At 38.4% G+C, this 18,160-nt stretch overlaps 1 protein-coding gene across 1 annotated transcript in view; it reads left to right on the top strand.

Annotated features, from left to right (window-relative positions):
• The window catches only part of LOC117087559 (ankyrin repeat domain-containing protein 62-like), a 39,586-nt gene extending 27,619 nt beyond the window's left edge, over positions 1–11,967 (top strand). Inside the window, exons 5-7 of the mRNA XM_033217899.1 lie at positions 2,402–2,571; positions 11,313–11,346; positions 11,619–11,967. Coding sequence (XP_033073790.1) covers positions 2,402–2,571; positions 11,313–11,346; positions 11,619–11,783 — 369 coding nt within the window. The 3' untranslated portion in view covers positions 11,784–11,967. The remainder of the gene's footprint in view (positions 1–2,401; positions 2,572–11,312; positions 11,347–11,618) is intronic.
• Positions 11,968–18,160: the final 6,193 nt, after the last annotated feature.

Below are 18,160 nucleotides of genomic sequence, written 5' to 3'. Positions count from 1 at the left end.
ACAAAACCAATACAGAACTTGTTCCAGAAACCATTATATCCTAATTACAGTACAAATAACTATAAAAGAATAGAACTTGGGTTAGAAAACGTGCATTCTTCTCCACCACACAGTGACAGAGCATCAAAAGTACATATAGAATAGTTACAGCACAATATACAAAGACTTAAGAATGAGGCAGGTATATTACAACTAGAGTTCCAGCCCTTGTGGCTGCTTTCATGGTCTGATGTTGAGTGCCTGCAGCTTTTCCAGGTGCACAGTATGAACTGTCAGTGGATCTACCTTTTTGGGGTCTGGAAGATGGTCGCTGTCTTCCCACAGTTCTTAGAAAGAAGAAAGAAAAGTTCAACTTCAGAAAGATTTACAGGGTCACTTGCTGCTATTTGTTTTTCTTTCTCTTGACCAATTATTTGGTGCATTCTAATTTTTTTACTTATGAAAAGCTCTTATGCCAAATGGGGTTATCTATATACATAATTGTGTGTAGAAATAGATTATTTCTCAATTTAAATGATAGGAGTTCAGGAAAACATTCTATAATCTTCATTACTTAATCAGCCCAAGTCTGTCCATTTTCCAAGTGGCATAGGGACTGGGAAAAAAACTAATCTATTCATATATCATGGATATAGACAATTCTAAACTAGGGTTAGCCTATATGAAATTGCTTTAAACATTTAATAAGCTCTCGGGTTTAATTTTTCCCTATTGATTTAAAGATGAAATGCACTTAAACAATAAAGTGGGAAGTCAATGGGAAGGAAGCAATGACTGAGAAGTGCTCTAAAAATGTATCTATCCTTGAGAGTTGGAACAAATATTCATAGGCAAAGGAATCTGTATGTTGTGCTTTCAGGTGTGCAAGTTGATCCATTTCACTCAATATGTTAGGGCTTATAATTTCATCATGCCAACCTTAAATATGTTTGAAAACAAATGTATATAGATGTCTCCATCTATTTTTAATCACAACTTCCACGTTTCTGTCAAAGCAGATCTTAATGTGATTTTGTTTAATAGAGCATAAGTTTTAGCATGTATAACTTTATTATGTCAGTACCATGGATTCTCAGCCAAAAATTTAGTATATGACTCCAAAGTAGAAACCTGATTTAGGTACATCAAGTTTTAAAGATAGACAAAAATCTGGTGATGTTCACCTTTAAAAGTAAAAGTAGATGAGGCCTCTCAGCCCCTTCTGAGGCATTAAGTTACTTTCCCGGAGTTACACTTTTAATTCTTCTGATTAATTTGATGAATTTATCAGGTAATTTATCTGATTCAGCATTATGAAACAGTATTATCAGGCTTTGTGCAATAAAATGCTTGGAAATGCCAGGGGCTTTAGATGAATCTTTTTTTTTTTTTTTTTTTGAGACGGAGTCTCACTCTGTCGCCTGGGCTGGAGTGCAGTGGCCGGATCTCAGCTCACTGCAAGCTCCGCCTCCCGGGTTTACGCCATTCTCCTGCCTCAGCCTCCTGAGTAGCTGGGACTACAGGCGCCCGCCACCTCGCCCGGCTAGTTTTTTGTATTTTTTAGTAGAGATGGGGTTTCACCGTGTTAGCCAGGATGGTCTCGAACTCCTGACCTCGTGATCCGCCCGTCTCGGCCTCCCAAAGTGCTGGGATTACAGGCTTGAGCCACCGCACCCGGCTAGATGAATCATTTAATCTTTTTTGATAATGGGGCTAAAGTAGATAATTTCTTACACTCTATATCCTCCAGCTATAAAATGTCGTGGTTACTGAATGTGAAATTTGGAAAGCATCTCATTTTCCAGAACCCTAAAGTAGCATCTTAGCAGTTTGACTTTGTTTCTTGTGTGGTTTCAAATTTTGGTTCTTGTATTTCAGCAAGCACTTTCACATTTTTGATATCCTAGGATCCAAATGAAAAAAAGTAAAATAAAAGACAGTGGGAAAAGAAAGCTTAACCGTAGAAAGGGGAAAGCTTCCTTTCTGTTCTTGATGAAGCCCCACAATGTCACATCCTCTAAATCTGGCCGTTTAGTATAAACTCCAGGAGGTAAAGATAGAAGAGGACAGATTTCATGGCTTTCTTTTTATTTCTCTATTTCTGCTCGTCACAAGGGCACCGGGGGGAGGGGGGAATGTATATTAGACAGCAATGGGAATAAAAGCACAAATTTGGAATGGGCCCATTTTGAAAGTTTTGAAAATTTTATTCACTCCAACAGAAATAAATCAGACTTTATATGAATTTCAATAAAAATTATAACATGTAGAATTATATATAATGATGAAAGTGAGCACAAGGTACTTTATCATGTCATGACCAATATGACAGACTGAGTCAAGTAATTAAATGAACACAAAAAAGTTCTTTCTATTAGATAAAATAATGACAGCTATTCTCAGTATGAAACTTTCATTGAAGGTTGAAGAAAAAATGAAGAAATGCAGAAATAAGAAAATGGAAGTTTCAAGAAACGTCCATGCTGATGACAGTGACCATGATAATGATGTTGATGAATTAATTCACAAAATAAAGAACAGAAAACCTGATAATCATCAATTTCCCAGGAAGGAGCATGACCAGTTTGATAGGTAATCCTATAGCAATATTTAACAGCAGATCATTGTTAATTGTTCTATAAAATGAATTCTAATTTGGGTTAATATATACGATTAACAAATTTTGTAATTTTATGAGGAATAAAATGGAAATTAACAAGCAATGAGATACGGTCTTTCCAATATATTGATGTTTTATTTAAAAAATAACTAGACAAATGTGAAGAAAGATATGCTCTTATACACTGTTGCTAAATGAAATTGGTAAATCTTTATTGAAGGATAGTTTAGTAGCATGCATCAAAATTTTAAATATGTCATTTCATTAACCTGACAGCTTTACTTCTGGGACTAGATTCTACAGGAAAATAGGAGTTTACACATACACACAAGCAGTTAAGGTCATTAATTATATGTTATATATGTGATATATCATATATATCACATATATAACATGCAATAGGCCAACATATATGTGTGTGTATAGTTATTTCTTTATATGAAATTATTGCATGCATACATATATATGGTAAGAACTTTCATTATAGCATTGTCATATCAAAATGTTTGAGATTGCATAAAAGTCTATTAATAAGGAAATAAATAGTCATACCCATAAAATAATGTAGTACGCAACCCTGTTATAAAAATGAAGTTGCATTTATAGTGTAGTGATTATTTCACCAGTAAAGTATCTTTAAAGCATTTGGTTTGATAACACATCTTGTATTAGTCTATTTTCATATTGCTATAAAGACACTACCTGACACTGGGTAATTTATAAACAAAAGAAGTTTAATTGACTCACAGTTCCTCATGGCTGGGGAAGCCTCAGGAAATTTACAGTCATTGCAGAAGGCAAAGGAGAAGCAAGCACCTTCTTCACAAGGCAGTGGGAGAGAGTGAGAGCAAGGAAGTCCCCTACTTTAAAACCATCAACTCTTGTGAGAACTCACTATCACAAGAACAACACGGGGGAAACAGCCCTCCCACCAGGTCTCTCTTCTAACAGGTAGGGATTACAATTTGAGATGAGATTTTGGTGGAGACACAGCACCAAACCATATTATTCCACCCCTGGCCCCTTTCAAATCTCATGTCTTTTTCACATTTCAGAACCAATACTGCCTTCCCAACAGTGCCCCCAATGTCTTAACTCAGTCAAGCATTAACCCAAAAGTCCAAGTTCAATGTCTCATCCGAGACAAGGATGTGAGCCTGTGAAATCAAAAACTAGTTAGTTAGTTCTAAGGTACAATGGGTACATGCACGGTCTGCACTGGTACATGTTCCCATTTCAAATGGGAGAAATTAGCCAAAACAAAGGTGCCATGGGCCCCATGCAAGTCTGAAACTCTACTTGGCAGTCATTAAATCTACAAGCTCCTGAATGACCTCCTTTGACTCCATGTCTCACATCCAGGGCACAGTGATGCAAACTGTGGGCTCCCATGGCCTTGGGCAGCTCTGCCGCTGGGGCTCTGCAGGGCACAGCCCTTGTGGGCTCCCATGGCCTTGAGCAGCCCTGCCGCTGGGGCTCTGCAGGGGACAGCCCTTGTGGGCTCCCATGGCCCTGAGCAGCTCTGCCGCTGGGGCTCTGCAGGGGACAGCCCTTGTGGATGCTTTCATGGTCTGATGTTGAGTGCCTGCAGCTTTTCCAGGTGCACGGAATGAGCTGTCAGTGGATCTCCCTTTTTGGGGTCTGGAAGATGGTCACCCTCTTCTTACAGCTCTTCTAGGCAGTGCCCCATTGGGAGCTCTTTGTGGGGGCTCCAACTCTACATTTCCCTTCTGCACTGCCCTAGCAGAGGTTCTTCTTGAGGGCTCTGCCCCTGCAGCAGATTTTGCTTGGACATCCAGGCATTAATACATCCTCTGAAATCTAGGCAAAGGCCCAAACCTCACCTCTTGTGTTCTGCGCACCCGTAGGCCCAACACCACATGGAAGCTGCCAAGGCATGGGGTTTTCACTCTCTAAAGCAACAGTCTGAGCTGTACTTTGGCCCTTTTTACCATGGCTGGAGCTGGAGCAGCTGGGATGCAAGGTGCCATGTCCCAGGTCTGTACAGAGCAGCGGGGTCCTGGTCCCAACCCAAGAAACCATTTTTTCCTCTGCACCTGTGATGGGAGGGACTTCTGGGAAGATTTTTGACATGCCCTGGAGACATTTTCCCCATTGTCTTGGCTATTAACACTCAGCTCCTTGTTACTTATGAAAGTTTCTGCAGGAGGCTTGAATTTCTGCCCAGAAAACAGGTTTTTCTTTTCTACCACGTAGTCAGGCATCAAAGTTTCCAAACATTTATGGTTTGCTTCCTCTTTAAACGTAAGTTCCAGTTCGAAACCATCTTTGTGACCACATGAATGCTTTTCAGAATAAGCTAGCTTACATATGGAATGCTTTTCTGCTTAGAAATCTCTTTTGCAGATACTTAAATCATCTCTCTCAAGTCTAAAGTTCTACAGATCTCTAGGCAGGGGCAAAATGCCACCATTCTCTGCTAGAGTATAGCATGAGTGACCTTTACTTTAGTTCTCACTGACTTCCTCATCTTCATCTGAGACTGTGTCAGTCTGGACCTCATTGTCCATATCACTATCAGCATTTTGGTCAAAACCATTCAGCAATTTGCTAGGAAATTCCCAGCTTTTCCCATCTTCCTGTCGTCTTCTGAGCCCTCGAAACTGTTCTAACCTCTGTGAGTTACCCACTTCCAGTCTCTTCCACATTTTCAGATTATCTTTATAGCAGTACCCCACTCTGCAAGTACCAATTCTCCTAAGCAAATTTTGTCAGAATACAATATTGTATGATCTTAATACTTACAGTGTTGACTGAGTTAGAAAAGGAAGCTAGCTACATGCTATGTTGGCACTTTACTTTGTTACCAACAGAATCGTTAGTTATAAAATTGTTGTTTTTCTCAATGCAAAAGTGCTCAAATATTGGACCTTTATAATAATCTGAATATTGCCAAGGGATTGCACATGGGGAACCATAATTTATATAAAGATTTACAATATTGCTAAAAGTTATCGAAGTATATCAAAGGACCTTTGATCTACCAAGCCAGGAGTTGGCCAACTTTTTATGTAACTTTTAGGCTTCATGGACCAGAGGCTCTGTGTTGTTGTAGTCCAACATCTTTCATAGACAATAAATGAATAGGTGTCACTCTGTCACTTGATAAGTGAATTACTGTCATTCAATAAATGAATAGGTTTCCTTGTCATTCAATAAAAGAATAGGTTTCAATGTTACAAAAAAAAAAAAAAAACACACACAAACAGGTAGTAGGCTGAATTTGGCACACACTATTTATTATTTGGCACACACTGTTTATATAATTTGCTGACCTGTGTGCTTAAAACCAAGGAGCTGCCAATGCAGTGTATGTCCTGTTTAGAGGCACTCTCAATGCATATCATTATTCTTCCTTTGAAAAGTATGAACCACACCATATTTTCAGTAGACTTCATATTGTATAATTTACAAAAATTAAGTTTACAAAATATTTTTGCATTGTCACTTTTTATTCCTTTTACAGAATTGAGTATTTTAGTATGACTAATTGCTTTGTGTATTTGATGAGTTTAAAATGTCCCAGAGTTGGGTGAGTTTTCTCAAGTAAAAATACTGTCCTTGAAATCATTAGTCTTTCTGTGGTCTTTATAAGCATGAGCAAATAGTAATCACTTTTATATAATCTAGAAATGCTCAAGGGGATTTCTAGTTCTATAATTTTATGGCTTTATTCATTTATACCATGGTCTGGCTTATAAAAATGCCATATGTATATAATTTTTAAAATGCTTAAAGTGTTAAAACATACTATGTAACTAATCATTGTAAAAGGATTGGGAAATACAGTTGAACAAGAAGAATATTAGGTCATACATGATAATGCCACTTAGGTATGATATCCTTGAGATTGAACCATCTGTACTCATGGACTCAACTTTCCCTTCCATTCACTCTTGAACTCACTGTCATAATTTTCACTCTCACCGCTCCTCCAAACTTGTTATTCTCAAGCTTTTCATTTTTTCACTGTGATACATCTAGACATAATTTCTTAGATCTCATTTTATTTAACCTATCAGCATTATTTGACCCCATGGAGAACTTTCTCCTCCATATCACTTGTTCACTTGGCTTTCAGAATGTCACTCCCTCACCTAGATTTTCCTCCTGCCTTTCTAGTTGTTTTAGTTGTGACATTAGGTTGTTACCTTGAGATCTTTCTTTGTGATGTGAGCATTTAGCTTCCTCCCTGTGATGCAAGGTTGTTACAACATGTGCAGATGAACAGGCCAGGCACAGTGGCTCACGCCTGTAATCCCACCACTCTGGGAGGCTGAGGTGGGCGGACCATGAGGTCAGGAGATCGAGACCATCCTGACTAACACGCTGAAACCCCGTCTCTACTAAAAATACAAACAATTACCTGGGTGTGCTGGCATGCACCTGTAGTCTCAGCTACTCAGGAGACTGAGGCAGGAGAATCGTTTGAACCCGGGAGGCAGAGGTTGCAGTGAGCCAAGATTGCACTACTGCACTCCAGCCTTGGTGATAGAGTGAGACTCAGTCTCAAAAAAAAAAAAAAAAAAAATCAATAAGTGATTAATCAAATAAACAGATTACTCTGTTTATTATTGAGATAATCACATCTCAATAGATTCAGAAATGTCTTTTGATGAAATTCAACATACATTTATGTTAAAAACTCTCAACTAGTTATTGAAGGAACATACCTCAAAATAGTAAGAGCCATATATGACAAACCCACAGCAAACGTCATACTGAATGAGCAAAAGCTGCAAGCGGTCCCCTTGAAAAGTGGCACTAGACAAGGATGCCCTCTCTCACCACTTCTTTCCAACAGTATTGTAAGTTCTGGCCAGGGTAATCCATCAAGAGAAAGAAATAACGGGCATCCAAATAGGAAGACAGGAAGTCAAACTATCTTAGTTTGAAGATGACATGATCCTATACCTAGAAAACCACATAGTGTGAGCCCAAAATCTTCTTAAGCTGATACAACTTGAGGAAAGTTTCAGAATACAAAATCAATGTGCAAAAATTACTACCATTCCCATAGACCAACAATAGTCAAGTGAAGAGCCAAACCAAGAGCAAACTCTTACTCACAGTTGCCACCAAAACAACAACATAAAAACCTAGGAATACAGCTACGTAGAGAGGGGAAAGATCTCTACAAGGAGAGCTACAAAACACTGTTCAAAGATAGAGTTTGAGACCAGCCTGGCCAACATGGTGAAACCCTGTCTCTACTAAAAATACAAAAATTAGCCAGGCATGGTGGCAGTCGCCTGTAATCTCAGTTACTCGGGAGGCTGAGGCAGGAGAATTGCTGGAACCCAGGAGGCGGAGATTGCAGTGAGCAGAGATCATGCCATTGCACTTCAGCCTAGGCCGACAACAGCAAGACTCCATCTCAAAAAAAAAAGAAAAAAAAATCATACTGCCCAAAGCATTTGATAGACTCAATGCTGTTCCTATTAACCACCACTGATATTCTTTACAGAAATACAGGAAACTATTTTAAAATTCATAGGGAACCAGAAAAAGGCGTGAATAGCCAAGGCAGTCCTCAGCAAAAAGAACAAAGCTGGAGGAATCACACTACCTGACTTCAAACTATACTACAGAGTTACAGAAACCAAACAACATGGCACTGGTTCAAAACAGACACATGGACCAGTGGAACAAAAGAGAACCCAGAAATAAGACCACACAGCTGCAAATCTCTGATCTTCAACAAACCTGACAAAAAGCAACAAGGACAGGACCGTATTCAATAAATGGTGCTGGGATAACTGGCTAGCCATATGCAGAGGATTGAAAGTTCACCGTTTCCTTATGCCATAAACAAAAATTACCTCAAGATGGATTAAAGATTTAACTGTAAAACTGAAAACTATAAAAACCCAGGAAGACAATCTAGGCAATACCATTCTGGACATAGGCACCGGCAAAGATTTCATCATGAAGGTGCCAAAGCAATTGCAACAAAAGCAAAAATTGACAAATGGAATCAAATTGAACTAAGGAGCTTGTGCACAGCAAAAGAAACTGTCATCAGACTGAACAGACAACCTCCACAAGGGAAGACGTTTTTGCAGACTATGTATCTGGCAAACGTCTGATATCTAACATCTGTAAGAAACGTAAATACAAAAGAAAACTCCATAAAAAGTGGGCAAAGGACATGAACAGATACTTTTCTTTTTTTCTTTTTATTTTAGTCTTGCTCTGTCTCCCAGGCTGGAGTGCGGTGCTGTGATCTTGGCTCACTGCAACTTCCTCATCCCGGGTTCAAGTGATTCTCATGCCTCAGCCTGCCGAGTAACTGGGACTACAGGCATGCCCTACCACACTCTGCTAATTTTTGTATTTTTAGCAGAGATGGGTTTTTGCCATGTTCACCAAGCTGGTCTCAAACTTCTGTTTGAGGCCAAGTAATCTGCCCACCTTGGCCTCTCAAAGTGCTGTGATTACAGATGTCAGCCACTGCTCCAGGCCAAGAACAGATACTTTTCAAAAGAAGACATACACTAGATCAACAAACATGGAAAAAAAGCTCAACTTCACTGATCGTTAGAGAAATGCAAATCAAAACCACAATAACATGCCATCTAACACCAGTAAGAATAGCTATTATTAAAAAGTCCAGGCCAGGCATGGTGACTCATGCCTATAATCCCACCACTTTGGGAGGCCGAGGCAGATGAATCAGGAGGTCAGGAGTTTGCGACCAGCCTGACCAATATTGGTGAAACATCGTCTCTACTAAAAATACAAAAATTAACCTGGTATGGTGGCACTCGCCTATAATCCCTGCTACTCAGGAGGCTAAGGCAGGAGAATTGCTTGCACCTGGGAGGCAGAGGTTGCAGTGAGCTGAGATCACGCCACTGCATTCCAGCCTGGGCGACAGACTGAGACTCTGTCTCAAAAAAAATAAGGTACAAAAATAACAGATGCTGGTAAGGTTGCACAGAAAAAGGAATGCGTATACATTGTTGGTGGGAGTGTACATTATTAGTTCAGCCATTGTGGAAAACAGTGTGGCATTTCCTCAAAGACAGAAGTACCATGCAACCTAGCAGTCTCATTACTGGGTATATACCCAAAGGATATAAATTATTCTGTTATAAAGACACATGCATGCATATATTCATTGCAGTACTATTCACAATAGCAAAGACCTGGAATCAAAGTAAATGCCTATTACTGATAGACTGTATATAGAAAATGTGGTACATATACACCAGGAAATATTAGGTAGCCATAAAAAAATGAGATCATGTCATTTGCGGGAACATGGATGGAGCTGGAGGCCATTATCCTTAGCAATTTAACACAGTAAAAGAAAACCAAATACCACATGTTCTTTCTCAAAAATGGGAGCCAAATGGTAAGAACACACAGACACATTGAGAGGAGCAACACACACTGGCACCTTTTGGAAGGTGGAGAGCGGAGGATGAGTGGAGGTAAAGGATCAGGAAGAATAACTAATGAGTACTAGGCTTAATACGTGTGTGATGAAATAATCTGCAACAAACCCCCGTGACACAAGTTTACATACATAACAAGCCTGCAGTTGTACCACTGAACTTAAAAGAAAAGCCAAGGTTAAAATCTTACTTTAAAAATATTGCAAGATTCAGAAATTGTTACTTATATTCAGAAATGGAAAAATAATATGAATTCATCTGCTATCATATTACTTGAAAATAAATATTACTTTCATAATGTATTGTGAAACACATATTTTGGAGCCAGAGTTCTTGGGTTTGAATGCTTAGTCTGCTATTGAACAGTTTTATGTGTTTGGGCAAGTTATGTGGCCTTTCTGTGCCTAGTTTCTTTCTTTATCAAGTATCTAGCATGTTACCTACTTGACAGAGTTGCTGGGAGGATTTAAGTGACGGAAATATACGCACAGTGTTTAGAATAGTACACAGTACTCGCACAGTGTGTCCCGAAACGACTAGCTAATGTTATCATTAAAAAAGGGATTCTGTTACGTAAGTAATATTTATCAAATAGGTCTTAGTACCAGTAAAACTTTGTTTGTATTGAAAAGGGCGATGAGAGAAAACCCCAGGATACATATTTTTCTATCAAATACTGCAAATAACGTGGTTTTTTTTCTGTCTTTGATGATCAGAAAGCTTGATTTAAATTTAATATTTTGACATTAGTATATTTCATTTGTCCTGTAGCACCACCCTTTCCATTTATAGTTTTTCCCCTTTTTTTTTTTTTTTTTTTTTTTTGAGACGGAGTCTCGCTCTAGCCCGGGCTGGAGTGCAGTGGCCGGATCTCAGCTCACTGCAAGCTCCGCCTCCCGGGTTTACGCCATTCTCCTGCCTCAGCCTCTGGAGTAGCTGGGACTACAGGCGCTCGCCACCTCGCCAGGCTAGTTTTTTGTATTTTTTTAGTAGAGACGGGGTTTCACCGTGTTAGCCAGGATGGTCTCGATCGCCTGACCTCGTGATCCGCCCGTCTCGGCCTCCCAAAGTGCTGGGATTACAGGCTTGAGCCACCTCCCCCGGCCTAGTTTTTCCCCTTGTAAAAAAATGTATTTTGCATCACCTGTAAAAACATTACCTGTAAACATTATGAATAAGAGAGAGAAATTACAAATACAGAGGTTTTATATAAAAAAGTTTTAGATATTCTTTGTATTTTACGTATTTACTAATTGCCTGATTGGAATTTTTTGGTTTTTTTTTTTTAGGCTTGCAAGGAAAACCTCTAATGAAAAGAGCAAGGTATTGTAAAAGTAAATTGTCAAGGATGTTGTTGAAAATCCCTTATAAAAGATCATAAGAAAAAAACAGAAAATCTTTTCTTGTAAAGACATTGACTTTGATAAAGCAGCATTAACCATTCATAAAAGCACCCTTTTAACCAAAGTCAGTTATTTTAAGAAGTACCTGTGTTTTTGCTCATATAAAAAGATGGATAATTCCCACTGGTGTATATTTAGTATATGCTATAAATATGTTGAGGGCATTTTGAAACAGTGTTATTTATTTTATAGGTTAAAAGCCAAATATATTTCAGGGATGACCTTAATGATGTAACTGGGTCATCTAAAAAAACCTCAGAGGATGATGACTTGCCTTACTCTGATGATAAGAATTTTATGTTACACATTGAACAGCATGGAATGGAGTGTAAAGGTAGGACCAACGCATACATATAAGGCTCTTTCCCTATCCTATAGTAATGTATGCAGATATTGCTTAGCACTGTAACATAGATGTGTTATAGGGATGCTCATCTTGGAAGTATGCTTCTTGTGAACATAGAATGAGAACTACTGTATCTTGTATACTGTTAGCCAAAGAGCTGTGATCATTCCACTGTACCTTTCTCAGTGTGAATGACACTCTTAAATCTATTTGTTGACTCTGCTTCTCTTCTATGCTTCACACAGGGTCAGGTTATCATTTTCTCATACCTGGAATACTGTGATAACCTTATTTAACTCTTTTCCCTACTACCCCACCTTCCAAAACCATGGTCTATTCTGCAATCATAATTATATACATTTTTAAAATTCACATCTGATCATGTTACCTGTTTGCTTAACACCCAGCTGCCACTTATCATTGCTATAAGGTAAAGATGACAATGCTCTAGCTTTATACTACTTCATTTCACACCCTTGTTTCTGTGTCACAGCCAGTGCCCAGGTGTTTGCTCCTACAATCAGTAGCTTCAGGGAGGTATAACTGATACATGTTAAAGTGCACATATGTAAAATGTGCAGTTGGATAAGGTTTGACAGATACATACACATGTGAAACTGTCACCATAATCAAGGTAGTTATCCATAACCCACAAAAGTGTCCTATGCAGCTTTATGTTCCCTTTTTAGAAAAAGCTGCCAAATTGTTTAAAAAAAAAAAAAAGTGTACCATTTCCATCTCATCAGCACAACAGGACAGTTGTGGTTACTGTGTTGTCACACTAAGTATTGCAGTATTTATTTGTAGCCATTTTTATGGGTGTGGTTAATATGCATGATCCTAATGACTAAACATGTTCACCTCATATACACAAACTTTGTTTCATGCACAAAATTATTGAAAGTATTTTTTTAATTACCATCTGTCTTTGTGAATAAGTATTTTGTGTTTAGACATGGGTCCTATCGCCAAGATATTGCATCATGTATATGCAAATATTCCAAAATCCAAAACCTGAAACACTTTTAGTCCCAAGCATTTTTAATAAGGGATATTCATCCTATACTAGTGGCCAACTGTTTTGGTTACTGTTGATGTATAATAATTGTTGAAGTTGATTTTTCTCTTCTTCGTTGTGTTTTGCCTATGCTAGTTTTACATTTCCGCATGAACTTTAGAATCAGCTTGTCAATTTAAAAAAAATTTAGAATCACCTTGTCATTTAAAAATGTCCAACAAGTGCTGGCTTGTTGGACATTAGGTTAGAATTGTGTTGTATTTATAGATTAATTTATGGAGAGTGGACATCTTAACAATAATGAATCTTCCTACTCTTTAAAAAAATGGATGTCTGCATTTATATGTCATATTTAATTTTCTCAGTAATATTGTGTAGTTTTTAGTGTGTAAGTCTTTCTATAGTTTATCACATTTATCTGTTTCAGTTTTTGATGTAGTTGTAAATGATATGCTTAAAAATTTAATCTGATTGTGCATCATGAGTGTATAGAAATACAGTTGATTTTTGTATGTTGGTTTTGTATACTTCAATCTTACTGAACTCACTTATTAGTCCTGGTACTAATAATACTCACTTATTAATTCTTGGTAGATTTGATCAGATTTTCTACATAGACCAAAGATTATCAAACCTTTTCTTTCTCAAAGTACCCTCTTATTAAAGACTTGTGGCAAAAGGGGTTTCTCTTGTAGCTGATAGACTCTGCCATTGTAGTATGAGAGCAGCCATAGACAACCTGTACATTAATGAACACAGCTGTGCTCATTGACAAAGACAAGAAGCGGGCCCACAGGTTAGAGTTTACTCAAACCTATTGTGTGGTCATGGTTGTGTATAAAGATAGTTTTATTTATTTTTTCAACTGGGATGACTTTTATTTCTTTTTCTTGCCTGACTACGCTAGCTAGAGTCTTCAGAACAATGCTGCATAAAAGCAGTGAAAGCAGACATTCCTGTGTTGTTGTTCATCTTCTGGGGAACATACTCAGTTTTTCACCATGATACATGTTAGCTGAAGGTTCATCATAGATGCTCTTTATCTTGCTGAGGAAGGTCCCTGGATTCTTACTTTGCTGAGACTTTTTCATTTTTACAAAATCAGGAATGAGTGTTGAATTGTATCAAATGCCTCTATCTATTGAGATGATTCTATGGATCTACTGTTTTCCATTGTTACTCTGGCAGATAAAAACGATGTTTGAATGTTAAGGTGACCCTGCAGTCCTGGGAAAAAAACCCATTTGTTTATGATGTATTGTCCTTTTATTATACTGTTGGATTCAATTTTCTAAAGAAGTTATGATAAAGTGTTTATTGGTTTATTATAAAGAGTTTATTTATTAGACCAGTTTTATGTTCACAGCGAAATTGAGAGGAAGGTACAGAGACTTTTCAAATACCTCTACCTGCACACATATGTAGCCTCCCTCCTTATCAGTAACCCTTCCATAGTGGTACAGTTGCTATAATGGATGAGCCTACATTGGCACATCAGAATCACCTGCAGCCCGTAGTGTGCATTGTACACTGGTGCTATACATCATATGGGTTTGATCTTAAGGTACACTGACATGTATGCGGGTCATATACATTTTCACTTCCCTAAAAATCCTCAGTACTCTGCCTGTGTATCCTTTCCTGGTGTCCCTCATCCTCTGGCAGCCACTGATCTTTTTACTGTACCCATAGTTTTACATTTTCCAGAAAGTCATATAGTTGGAATCATACAGAAAGTAACATTTTAAGGCCGGGCACGGTGGCTCACGCCTGTAATCCCAGCACTTTTGCGATGCCAAGATGGGTGGATCACCTGAGGTCAGGAGTTCAAGACCAGCCTGGCCAACATGGCGAAACCCTGTCTCTACTAAAAATATAAAAATTAGCCGGGTGTGGTGGCAGGTGCCTGTAATCCCAGCTACTCAGGAGGCTGAAGCAGGAGAATCGCTTGAAGCTGGGAGGCAGAGGTTGCAGTGAGCCAAGCTTATGTCATTGCACTCCAGCCTGGGAGACAGAGCAAGACTCTGTCTCAAAACAAAACAAAAAAAGTAGCGTTTTTAGGTTGACTTGTTTGACTTGGTAATATGCATGTATGGTTCCTTCATGTGTTTTCATGGTTTGATTTGTCATATCTTTTTAGCATGGAGTAATATTCCATTGTTTGGCTGTTTAACCACAGTTTATTCTTTCACCTACTGGAGGATGTCTTGGTTGTTTCACAAATTGATTCAGTTTTTACATTCATGCTCATGAGGGAGTTTTTTTTTTAATTGGTAATATCATTGTCTGGTTTTGGCTCAGGATAATGCTAACTTTGAAGAGTAAGTTGGGGTGTACTCTTTTTTGTTTTTTTTTTTTTTTTTGGAGCGTTAGTATTGAATTGTATTATTTCTTATGAAAATGTTTAGTGGAGTTCACTGCCATAGCTAACTGAGTTTGAATTTCTTTTGGTAGGATGGTCCTCAGCTATGAAGTTTTTTTTTTATATTTAGGGCAATTCGGGTTATTTATTGCTTCTTGGTTGAGATTTAGTAATTTTCCCTTTTAAGTAATTTGTTAATGTTATCTATTTTGTCATGTTTACACATAAAAATTATGTCACCTTGTTTTCTTTTTTTGTATCCGTACAGTCTGTAATCATGTGACATTACTCATTTCTGAAATTAGTAATTTGTAACTTCTCTTCTTCCTGATCAGCCAGGGTAAATAGACATTTCTCACATTTATCAATCTCCCAAAGTGTTTGGTGTTGCTGATCTTCCTTTTTTTCCTGAAACCAATAGTATAACGGAGTACCATAGACTGGGTTGCTTATAAACAGTAGAAAATGATTTCTTAACAGTTCTGGAGTGTGCAGAGTCCAAGGTCAAAGTGCTGTCAAATTTGCTGTGTGGTAAGGAAACTTCCTGGATCATAGACGTGTTCTTTTTCTCTGTATCCTCACATGACAGAAGGGGTGGAGGAGCTCTCTGGGGTGTGTTGTGTAAGAACACTAATCCCATTCATGAGGGCTTGGCTCTCATGATTTGACTACCTCAAAAAATCCGCCCTTGTGATTAGATTTCAGCAGATAAACTTTTGGGAACACAAACATTCAGACCACAGCAGATGGTTTTGTTTTTTATCCCTCTGCTTGCTTTGGGTTTAATTCTCTCATTTTATTTTATTTTTTATTTATTTATTTATTTATTTCCTTTTTTTTTTTTGAGACGGAGTGTCGCTCTGTCGCCCAGGCTGGAGTGCAGTGGCCGGATCTCAGCTCACTGCAAGCTCCGCCTCCCGGGTTCACGCCATTCTCCTGCCTCAGCCTCCCGAGTAGCTGGGACCACAGGCGCCCGCCACCTCGCCCGGCTAATTTTTTGTATTTTTAGTAGAGACAGGGTTTCACCGTGTTAGCCAGGGTGGTCTCAATCTCCTGACCTCGTGATCCGCCTGTCTCGGCCTCCCAAAGTGCTGGGATTACAGGCTTGAGCCACCGCGCCCGGCCTCTATTTCCATTTTCTTAAGGGAGAAGTCAGGTTTATTGATTTGAGACTCTTATAATATTGACATTTAGTGCTAAAAATGTGTATTTAAGTGCAGTTGTTGCTGCATTCTACAAACCCCGATATGTTATTTTTTCATTTTTACTCAGTTCAAAAGATTTTCTTTTTTCATCGTCTCTTTGAACCAGGGTTTTTTAGACGTGTGTTTCTTAGTTTTCATGTATTTGAGTATTTCTTAGCATTATTTTTGTTATTGGTTTCTAATATCATTGATTTGTGATCAGGATATGTACTTTGTATGACTTACATTCTTTGTACTTAATCTTTTTAATGAGATTTATTGTATGGCCTAAAATATTGTCTATTTTGGTAAGTGTTCCATAGGTACTTGAAAGGCATGCTGTTTTTTAAGTCTGCTCTATTCTTGCCAATTTTCTGCCTCCTTGTTCTATCACTTTCTGAGTAAAGGGTATTGGAATCTCAGATTACTCAGAAATTGTCTGTTTCCTTTTATAGTTCTATCTACTTTGGCTTCATGTATTTTGAATTTCTTATGTTATTAGGGGCATAAACATTTAGGATTATTATATCTTCTTGATTAACTGAAACTTTCATCATTATGACATGACCTTATTTATTGCTGGAAATGATTTTGCTGTGAAAGCTACTTTGATATTAATTGAGCCATTTCTTCTCAGTAGTCTTCTGTCAAGTGTGAGCATGTATCTTTTTCTATTCTTGCGGCCGCTTTGTCTCTTTACATTTAACATACATTTCTTATAGACAGCATGGAGTTGGGTATTGCTTTCTTATCGAGTCTGGCAGTCTGCATTTTAATTGAGGCTTGTAGACCAGTTTCATTTATAATGTGATACTCAATATAGTTAAGTTTGTCTGTCATTGTGCTGTTTGATTGCTGTTAGTCTCGCTGCTATTTGTTCCCCTTCTTTTTCTGCTTTCCTTTAGATTAATCAGCTACTTTCTATGATTTAATTTTGTATTTCTTTTTTGGTTTATTATATATAACTCTTTGTTTGCTATCTCAGTGGTTTATTTAGGATTTATAGTATATAATTTTAACCTATCACAGTCTACCTTCAAGTAATGTTATACCACATCATAGATGGTATAAGAAAATGACAATGGTACACTCTTATTTATTTATTTATTTTTGTTGTTGTTGTTGTTGAGACGGAGTCTCGCTCTGTCGCCCAGGCTGGAGTGCAGTGGCCGGATCTCAGCTCACTGCAAGCTCCGCCTCCTGGGTTCCCGCCATTCTCCTGCCTCAGCCTCCCGAGTAGTTGGGGCTACAGGCGCCCGCCACCTCGCCCGGCTAGTTTTTTGTATTTTTTAGTAGAGACGGGGTTTCACCGTATTAGCCAGGATGGTCTCGATCTCCTGACCTCGTGATCCGCCCGTCTCGGCCTCCCAAAGTGCTGGGATTACAGGCTTGAGCCACCGCGCCCGGCCTGGTTCTTGATTTCATTAGGCCCTGGGCATATTGGCCAGGACTTACTGGCACTAGTCTATGTTGAAAGTAAATAATAAGTAGACATTTATGGATAGGTAAGTGGTCAATTCAAACTGAAAGTGACCCATTCATTTATATTTGTTTATATTTTATTTTGTTTTATTTTTTCACTTCACTGGAAAATATTTATAAAAAGTCTACTATGAACCACGAGATACCACTTCACATCTACTAGGATGGCTATAATTTTTTTTTTTTTTGAGATGGAGTCTCGCTCTGTTGCCCAGGCTGGAGTGCAGTGGCGTGATCTCGGCTCACTGCAAGTTCCGTCTCCCAGGTTCAAACCATTCTCCTGCCTCAGCCTTCCAAATAGCTGGGACTACAGGTGATCGCCACCACGACCAGCTAATTTTT

The sequence above is a fragment of the Trachypithecus francoisi genome, unplaced genomic scaffold (assembly GCF_009764315.1).
Source record: "Trachypithecus francoisi isolate TF-2019V2 unplaced genomic scaffold, Tfra_2.0 Contig00663, whole genome shotgun sequence".
Taxonomy (NCBI): domain Eukaryota; kingdom Metazoa; phylum Chordata; class Mammalia; order Primates; family Cercopithecidae; genus Trachypithecus; species Trachypithecus francoisi.
The sequence above is the reverse complement of the archived record's forward strand: the minus strand, read 5'-3'. Positions and strand labels throughout refer to the sequence as shown.